The sequence below is a fragment of the Buceros rhinoceros genome, unplaced genomic scaffold (assembly GCF_000710305.1).
Source record: "Buceros rhinoceros silvestris isolate BGI_N320 unplaced genomic scaffold, ASM71030v1 scaffold47289, whole genome shotgun sequence".
NCBI lineage: Eukaryota > Metazoa > Chordata > Aves > Bucerotiformes > Bucerotidae > Buceros > Buceros rhinoceros.
The window spans coordinates 1,668-10,758 of record NW_010431850.1 but is presented as its reverse complement, the minus strand read 5'-3'; the positions used below and the strand labels follow the sequence as shown (position 1 = coordinate 10,758).

The following is a 9,091-nucleotide window of genomic DNA, read 5'->3' as shown; positions in this document are numbered from 1 at the left end:
CACTCTTTCAAGTGCTGGGCATTCCAGTGTTCGTGCAGCATCCAGTGGAGCCCTGCTGGATTTTCCCACTGCTCTGTGCAGAGCAGGTCCTGTGAACAGACAGAAGCTCTCCCTTTTTAGAACTTTTGAGCTATTATATAATTTTCTCACAAGAAAACAACTCTGTTAACTAAAGGAAGTTCTCATGCAAACTTCTTGCCGCACTCTGAGATAGAGGCAAGGCCTTGCAGATGGCTTAATCACTGGTGGTAAGTGGGAGGTGCCTGCAGGCTCCTCTGTTACAGTGAACTGGCTAAGTTTATCCTGCAGGCAGCACAGGCCTGTGCTTAGTCGGGTTAAGTGTTATGTGGATCACTAACTCCTAAACAAACATGCAGTGGTCTTTTGATCAGGATCAATACACTCCACTCCTCGATCCACCTACAGTTTACCTTTCCTGAAGGCAACATGTGTTACAGATTACTTTAATAAGATACAGCCTTCTCAAGTCTAGTAGAGCAGACATGGCCTGTTCAAGGTCACTAACTTCTTGAATACCATGTCTTCTGCATGGCTTCCAGTGCAACATGTATGATCTAAACTGTTAAATATGCCTGTATCAGCTTAGCAACAAAAATCACGTCTGGTCATATGAACAAGTTGCTTGTGTGTCAAGAGAAAGTACTACACCAGTGGTTTTTCAACTTGAAATTTGCACATAAATAATTACACTGATAACTGTTAGTGTGGCGAAAATAACAATTTCATAACTTGAAGTTGTGTATCTCATTATATAAAATGGGTCTCAGATGTGTGTATATATATGATTCACTTACTGTTAAGCCTTTCAAAACCTTGTACATCAAGAGAAATTATGTATTACATGAGTAAAATCTGTGGTGTCCTGAGACATAGGCCTGTATCTATTGATTATTTCACTGCAGAAAGTGCTGGACCTTAAAGGCCTCGCAATTCCCTGCCGATCTTCCTTGGAGATGAATAGCTTTTATAGTCACCAGTTAGTGTTCCGGACAGCTCTCTTTGGTGTTTAGTGTTCTTCTGGACAGAAGATCCAAATTGTCTTTCTGAGTGGCTGCGTGGGTAGCAGGGAAGGAAACTCTTTTTCCAGGTTCTTACATTGTTTTTGTTCATAGAATCATTCCACAGTATCTGAACACTGCAAGTTACTGAGTGAGATGTACAACAGCCTTATCCTATTCTTCGCAGTTCACTGAACAGACTTGCTTAGTTGCTTGTGGCATAGTGTGTCACCTTACTTGAAATTCTAAAATATTTATGAATTGAGAAAAGAAACATGTTAATAATTCATTTGACTTACAGATGTTTTTCAGATAAAATGGGCATTATAAATATCTTATGTTTAATATCAGACAATAAGGACAGGAAAGACTATCTAGGTCAATCAGTCTGACCTGTTGTGTTTTGCAAGGCAAGTTCAGCTAAGAGTTTATTCATTATGGTATATTAAAATGTCACATCACTAGCTTCCAGTTATTTTCAGCTACACAGTGTAAACTAAACTTTACGTTAAGGTGTTGAAGCAAATTGCTTGAGCTTGCTACTACCTATATTTTTATATCCGTCAAGCTCTCTAAGACCTCCCTAATTCAAACTTCTCTCTAAATCTTGTTGCTTCTTGTGCCAGAAGTACTTTGATGGATTAATCTCTCAGTCTTTATATTTCATGTCTTTTTCATTATCATTTCCTGATGTTTAATTACATGCCAGTACAATTACTTGAAGGAGGCAGAAGTAGTAGAAATGCTATTTCTATTTATAGAAATACTTTGTTTTTTTCTGACCTGCATGATTTTATTTATAAATAGTGTCTCACCACAGTACCTGCAGCTGTTCAGTATTCTCATTTCTCTAGATCATTGTAATTCGATCATTTGATTATAGTAGAAAGAATACAGAGGTGAATTAAATATTTTTAATTTCCAGACTGGCTTACCAGAACAATCTGTTTAATCCTCTTAGCACTAGCAATCAGAATTAAATGTATCTTACGCTGGAAAAGTGCCCTCACAGAGTTAGTACATCTCAACCCCATGTGCAGTGCAGACTGGCAATCTATACACATACACGTTTATTCAAGCAAATAAGCTTTGTCTGTTTTTTATTGAGAAGTATTGAACCATTTTTATATGTATTTGTTTACTATAGTTCAGTGAAAACACTGGTAAGAGTAAGCCATCTAGACATTGTTATGAATCATACATACACTGAATTGTTTAAGTAGGTAGTTATGTAAAGGGTCGGTTTATGATCTTGTGAAAATAAACAGGTGAAGTAAACCTAGAACTCAGTTTTCTGTCTTGTAAACTGAATAAATCTGTAGTAAATTAGATGACATATGGCAGTCTACAGTTCTTTTCAGCATAAAGTTTTTGTTGTAGTACTTGAGATACATCTTTGAAGGCCACTTGTATCACCATTAGGTCAGAGCTGTTTCATAGGTAAGTATTGTTGGCTCAGGCTTAATGAATGCACTGTATGGGTTACAAATCATAGACTCTGCCTGAGATTTCGTACTGTGTGCAAGCTAGATGTGTCTGTATACCACGCAGTTTCATGCTGTTAATTTTTGTCCATTTTTCTAAATGCAAGCACCAAATTCTGTTTATTGTTTTTGATTAATTGAATGGCAGATAGGTCAGCATCTGTGCCATGCTTGGTAGGTTTTGCAGTCTTTTGTGTTCAGCGTAAATTACGTTACGAGTTTAGCCATTTCAGACTCTCTTGTTAGCCTGTGAAGTGTAAGCTTATGGCATACGGCAATAAGGTACATAAGAAAATGTAACTAGCTGCTGTGACCTAAAAGCCTATGTCAACTCTAAGCTTTTTTGAGGATTTTAGCCTATTGCTGTACTTGCAAGACATGTTGACTTAGTAAGCCGCTAAGTCTGTGCAATCCGTCTTCCGTGAAAAGTTGTATATAGCCTTGCAAGGTAATGTTCAGTAAGATGCATATGGGAAATGCAGCGCAGTTCATGAAAGATGTTATTCTCGGTTCTTAAAGATAAACTGTCCTGACCAGAGATGCTTTTATGATAAATAAAAAAGGAATAGGCCTATGACTGGGATACCTATTTTGGCAGAAAAATCTCTAGCTAATTATCAATTAACACTATTACTTAAGAGTTGGGTGGAAAGTAAAGGACAGGAATTAAGAACAAAAAGAACATTTTGACCTAAAAAGCCTTATTGGTAGGTCTCTTTGAAAGACCTAACACGCTTCTGCTTTGGCTAATGAGCAAGACTTGTACAGTCTTTCCCTTACACTGTAACCTTGGCATTCTCTGTATCTTCTGTGAGTACATTAAATAAACAAACAAACCAACCAACCTGGGATGTCAGTGTAAGTGTGGGAAAACATAGTGGTGCTCCAAGGATTTCCCTCTTAGAAGGGTCTTGGAAACACTGCAGTTGATGTGAAATCATTGCAATGTTATGTGGACGATTAAAGCTAACTCTTAAAGCAGAAGAGAAACCAGTCTTGAGCATGGACAACTGGCTATATGATCAGACTATAATGTTCTAAACTGGTTGGAATCTCAGTGAGTGTTGGAACAGTCAAAAGCAGTCAAGGAGAGGAATTTCTCTGGGCAGATTGATTTAATTCTGCCTTAAGATTTACCTGGGTTGTTTAGCTTAGGAAGAAGGATAGGATATTCTTGATGTGAGTCACTGCTGTTATTTTTATTTCATTTTTTTGTACCTGCTTTTGTTAGTATTTGACATTATCTAGCAGATGCATTTATTTGATGAGATGTTCTGATATTTCGGCTAGCCTTGTTGTCTTCCCAATATTAGCGTATGTTTTCTTCCTTTGTTGTCTGTATTGCCTAATTAAGAAAGTGAGTCCTTCACAGTAAAGGTGGTAGTTTGTGTTTTGACATTGCTGAGTATAGATTGCTCCTGGCTTGTACATATCCAATAACAATTTTGTATTTTGATTCATATACTTTACTCTTCAGGTGTGTATCTGGCTTTGTTAAATCATTTACTTCAAAATAAAGGTGTCTTTTTGGTTTTTTTAATTGTTTTTTGCCCTGCTTACTCACATGGAGATGTGCATGGGTTTTTCTTTAAACTGTAAAAGATTATACTTTCAGAAATAAAGCACAAGGGGGAGCTAGTAACTCATTGTGCACACATCTTTATTTTCTTGCTATTTGACTCATTTATTTATGTTTCTTTTCCAATAACTTCACAAGGTGCATTTGAGATGATGGGGGTGCGTGTGTCTACTGGAATGATGTGTTTTCTTTTTGATCTACAAGTCTGCAGCATCTGAAGTAATTACTGAAGTACTTAAATTCTAGCACTGGTTGCAGTAATGTGCAATTCATTAGACTCTCAACTAAAACTGTGATGGAAGTGGCTCTAATTTTATTTACCATGTTGATTATGGTAAGGTGTATTAAAATAGGTCAAGGAATGTTAGAGCAAATAATCTGGTTTACCTTGTAGAAGAAGCTCTTGAAAACCAGTTATTTGTAATAGATGTATACCTTGACAATGCTGGGGTTACTCCTAGTGAACTCTGCATCATTAATGGAAGGTTGCGTAAGTTGCCATGAGAAATCCTTAGCTGGTGAACAACCTCTCTGGAGAATACTCAGTGCTAGCTGATTTTTCTTGGATGAAAAATTGTTTGCTGTGCTTTACTGGTCATGCATTGCAAGCAAAGATCCGTGAGTTTGTTCAGCCTCTGGTATTGTTACTGTGTAATGGGTAAACATTCATCATCAACATCATCCATGTGAATTGAGTGTTGTTACAGGAGAAGTCCTAGTAACTGGAGAAAGGTCACAAGAATAAAACTTTTGAGTTGTCAGTGTGTGGCCATACATACTGCTACTAAATACACAGATCTGTGGTGGCCTTTTTTCAGGATTTTTGAGCTGGTTTTGTTTTTAACGTGTTCATTTGTTTTCCAAGAAACTAGGTGGATGTCAAAGTCAGTGTATGTAAATTCATATGCAAACTTGTGATGTGCATGAAGAATATTTTCTTTCAAAAAGAGTGTCAAACTTTTAGCACTTGTAAATAAAACCTTTTGATAAAGGTTACATTTACACTCTATTTTCAATCTTCTTCCTGCAGCTAATATCAAACAGCACTGTCCTTGTAACCACGTTCTCCTAAAGTACAAGGGAAGTAAGAGAACATCTCTGCTCATTTGTCTTGTTGCACATAGTTGTGAACTATGTAGTTTGTTCTGCTTAATATACAAGTGGTTTTGTTTGCTCGTGTCTCTTTGTAGAAGACTTGCTATCACAAAAAAATTAACAACTACTTGAAGAAAAAAAACCTGCTTCGCATAGCTTCAGTATAATTTAACAGAAGCATATTAATTTCCTTAGTTGTTAGCGAACCTTACTGTCTTGAATCTACCTGTGAAAGTGCTCTATGTTCCTAGTTTAAGCTGTGATTTGGTATTTTGGTATTAAAGAATAAGCCTTGTTCTAAATACATGGAACATCAGTTAGATGTAGTTTGACTTTAAAGTGGAGAATGGTAATAGGAATAGTCACAGCAGTGTGGTCCTCTTGTATAGCGTCAGCTGGATTTGAGAGTGGGGATTCAGACATAAGTAGTCTTTCTGGATATGCAAGCAGACAGCTGGAAATGGCTGATGTCAAGTAGACCTGTTTCACTGGGTCTGTGGACATAAATATGCATCTATAGAAGCAGACCTTTTAACGACTTTTTGTCATTAGGACATGTCTTCTAATTTCTTTTTCTCTGGGCCTAGGCAGTTTGAAATCTGGTTCCTCTCAAAGACTACAATGGGATTAATAAACTGTGGAAAAGCGAGAGAATCAAACCCAGGCATTTAACTTCTTCCATATTGCTGCTTTAGAGTTTGTGTTTAGGATTGGGGGAAAAAAAAAACAACAGTGACAACTTATTAAACACATATTGTGTCAAAACAACCTTGAAACATATAAAACTGGTATTAAACTTTCTCAAATCACAGCTTGTTTATTAGAAATTAATAAAACATCTGTAATTTCTTACAGAAATTCTTTTTAATTTTGAGGACCCTAAGCTCTCACACTTGAGCATGTGTTTAACTTGGAGGTTCTACCCACCTCATCTGAGTCAGTAGGAGTTATCCCCCAGCTGCCCCGTGCCCGGGTCTGTGATGTCCGGAGGTAGAGCAGCGACTCTTTCACGGGCACCCCCTTGTCGTGGGGAAGGAGCTTGCGTGCCCTTGTGAGGTTGAGAGCTGTGCTGGTGGTGGCATGTGCCTCCGGTGGGGTCTCCCAAGCCAGACAGGTCTCAACTGAAGGGTCAGACAAAGTGTGTCCACGGGCAGGATGGGCTCACTAGCCTTCGGGCAGCCATCCTAGGAGAAGGACAACTCTGGCTCCAAACCCGGGCAGATGGAGCTCGTTTAGCCCTGTAAGGATCTATCATCTAAGAGAAGGATACTCTAACCAAACCTACGACCCGAGGACTTTGCTGTCACCATCCAAGCTCGCTAGGCCCTGGCAGATGAACCTCAGGTGTAAAGGGTGGAGCCAGTTCCGCGCACGCTGGTGCCTCACCTAAAAAATCCACCGCGCAGGCTTGAAGGGTGCAGTGAGAGTGGGAAAAACCCTTCCCAGATCTTTGTTTGCGAAGCCAAGCCATGATGATGATGATGAGGAGGAGTTATACCTATCATAAAGGGAACTGTGCTTACACCTCTCTAAGACTGGAGTCTTTGTCAGCACTCACAAGAAGCACATGGTGATTGGCATCCAGGAGCTTTGGGGTTGCGAGTACAGTCATCTTTTACCTGGCCTCACTGGGGGCTGGGATGCTTTTAGTGTGCTGAAACTGACTTACAAGAGCACAAAGTAATCAGTTACAGAAGTATGCAGGGCAGGGTAACGTGCAGTCCGTATCTGGCAGAGATCATCCATGGCTGGAGTTCAGTAGCTGCTGTATTTTTGTGCTTTGTGCACTTACATTCTAGATTCGGGAAAGGGTTCCTTGCCTGGGTACAAACTGCTTGGCATTTCTTAATTTATGTGGTGGTATGCCAGATGGGATCAGCAGGTGTGACATTAAGACAGCTACCCTTTTCTCTGGTCCATTCTGAATTCAGCAGGTCTAAACAAGGTGAAAGAAAGCTGCTGTACTGTTTGTTGCTGGAAGCTGTAATGCTGACAAACCTGCATGATGCTGACAGTTTGCATTGCACATGTGTCTCTCTGTGGCAAAGTTAACAGTGATCTAGTTAGCTGGGAGATGTCTGCAATGTAGTATCTGTTAAAAATAAAAATAATGATGGTGATGATTAAAAAAACCCTACCTGATTTTTGCTTAATTGGGTTCTAATGAAGTGGGAAGGAATGCTTTGAGTAATAGCTGAGAAAATTGTAGCATAGGTGGTGTTACTGTTTTTTCAAAATGCAACTATTGTTTAAAACTGTGTGACTTTTAGCGGAGTTATAACATGAACTGACTTGTGCATACAGTTTTTGTCCTCTGCATATAACATACTGTTGACATAATGATGTTAACCACATAATTCTGTAAATGCTTTTAATGCTTTAAAATCAGCCCTGTGTATTTTCTGTATTTTCCTTTTGTTAAACCTCACTCTTAATGGAACTATTGAGTTTCTGTTAAAGCTTGACCTCTGGTGTGCTTTTTTTTTTTCCCCTCTTTGCAGGTATTTGTGGAAACACTAGACAAATGTTTTGAAAACGTCTGTGAACTGGACTTAATTTTCCATGTAGACAAGGTACTGAGATGATCTCCTGTAATATTTCTTGTCAAGTAAAATATTTGGCTCAACTGATACTTGGTATTAAATTTTGCAGTGATTCTACTGTTATTGTCAGTGAAGTCTAGACAGTTTCTATCAACGTATGATTTTTAAGACCTGAAAGTTATGGTGGAATATGTCTGTCTGAGGAAAAATAAGATAGTATGGGAGATTTCCATAGTGTTATTGCATGCACAGTTGTCGAATTGAGACATCTGAATATTATCAGAGTAGGTCATAGTTCCAAGAAATAATTTGTTCTGTTTAGTTTATGGTTAAATGTTCTCTTCCTCAGAACCAAAATCATTATGGGGTTTTCCAGTTAAGGCTGGCAGCTGCCTTTCAAATGCTATGATTATATAATTTAAATACTCCATGGGTTTTTCTCTTCTAAATTTCAAAGAGTCATCATGTCTTTTTTTCAAATATTTAGAAACAATCTTGTTTGAATATTCCCAGCTGTCAGGAAGAAGTATGTTATTTATTAATCTAGTTTTGAGAAATGCTATTACTATAGTAATGTCTTATTTTAAAGGACACTGGCACATCTGGTGCAATACCTAAAATGCTGAGAATTGAATATACAGAATTCATTCCTTCAGTTGCATTTTGTGCCTACTGTTGCTTTCTGTGCAGTCACCTTTCCGCATCTGTGAACATCTTTTTGCATCAACAGCAAAAGGTGTGAAAGGAAAATAAGATAAAAACCACTACAGGGGGACTCAAAATAGTAGTATGTTAAGTATCTGAAATAACTGTTTGGAACTGACTAAGTTTGTTTCAAAATTGGGAAGTTCTTTTGGAAGAAATCCTTCCTTGACAGGACAGCGACATGCAAATGACCTTGGGTGGGTGTTTGAACTGATACCATGCTTATGACAAGTCATTAGGATTTCTAGCTTGGCTGGAACATGTTGGCGGTTTCAAAATGGCAGATTAAAGTACAAAACAATTTATAAGTGGTTTATATATTAGCTTCTGAGCTTAAAGAACCCAAATACTGCAAAAGTTCTGTGGCAAGGAGCTTGATCTTAAGCTGTAGAATACTTGGGCTGCTATGCAGTCGAACTCTTGCTCTGTAGCATGTTTCATTCAGTAGCATTCCTTAACATAAGTAGTCTTTTACACTTTACTGGAGAAACATCTTTCTAATAGAATGTGGAGATCCTAACTTCTTCAAAACATTAAATTTATTGAAGAATATTTTGCTTTGTATTTGATATGAGGTGGTATTTTCTTCTTGAAAACTATCTGTCAAGGGGAAGATGACATTTAAGTGTTTGATTTGATTTATTTGATTAATTTGAAAAACTGCAT

The 9,091-nt window shown here is 38.0% G+C and overlaps 1 protein-coding gene across 1 annotated transcript in view; it reads left to right on the top strand.

Annotated features, from left to right (window-relative positions):
• The window catches only part of LOC104499953 (AP-3 complex subunit sigma-1-like), a gene marked incomplete at its 3' end in the record, with an annotated part of 11,335 nt that extends 3,585 nt beyond the window's left edge, over positions 1 to 7,750 (top strand). Inside the window, exon 4 of the mRNA XM_010143537.1 lies at positions 7,679 to 7,750. Coding sequence (XP_010141839.1) covers positions 7,679 to 7,750 — 72 coding nt within the window. The remainder of the gene's footprint in view (positions 1 to 7,678) is intronic.
• Positions 7,751 to 9,091: the final 1,341 nt, after the last annotated feature.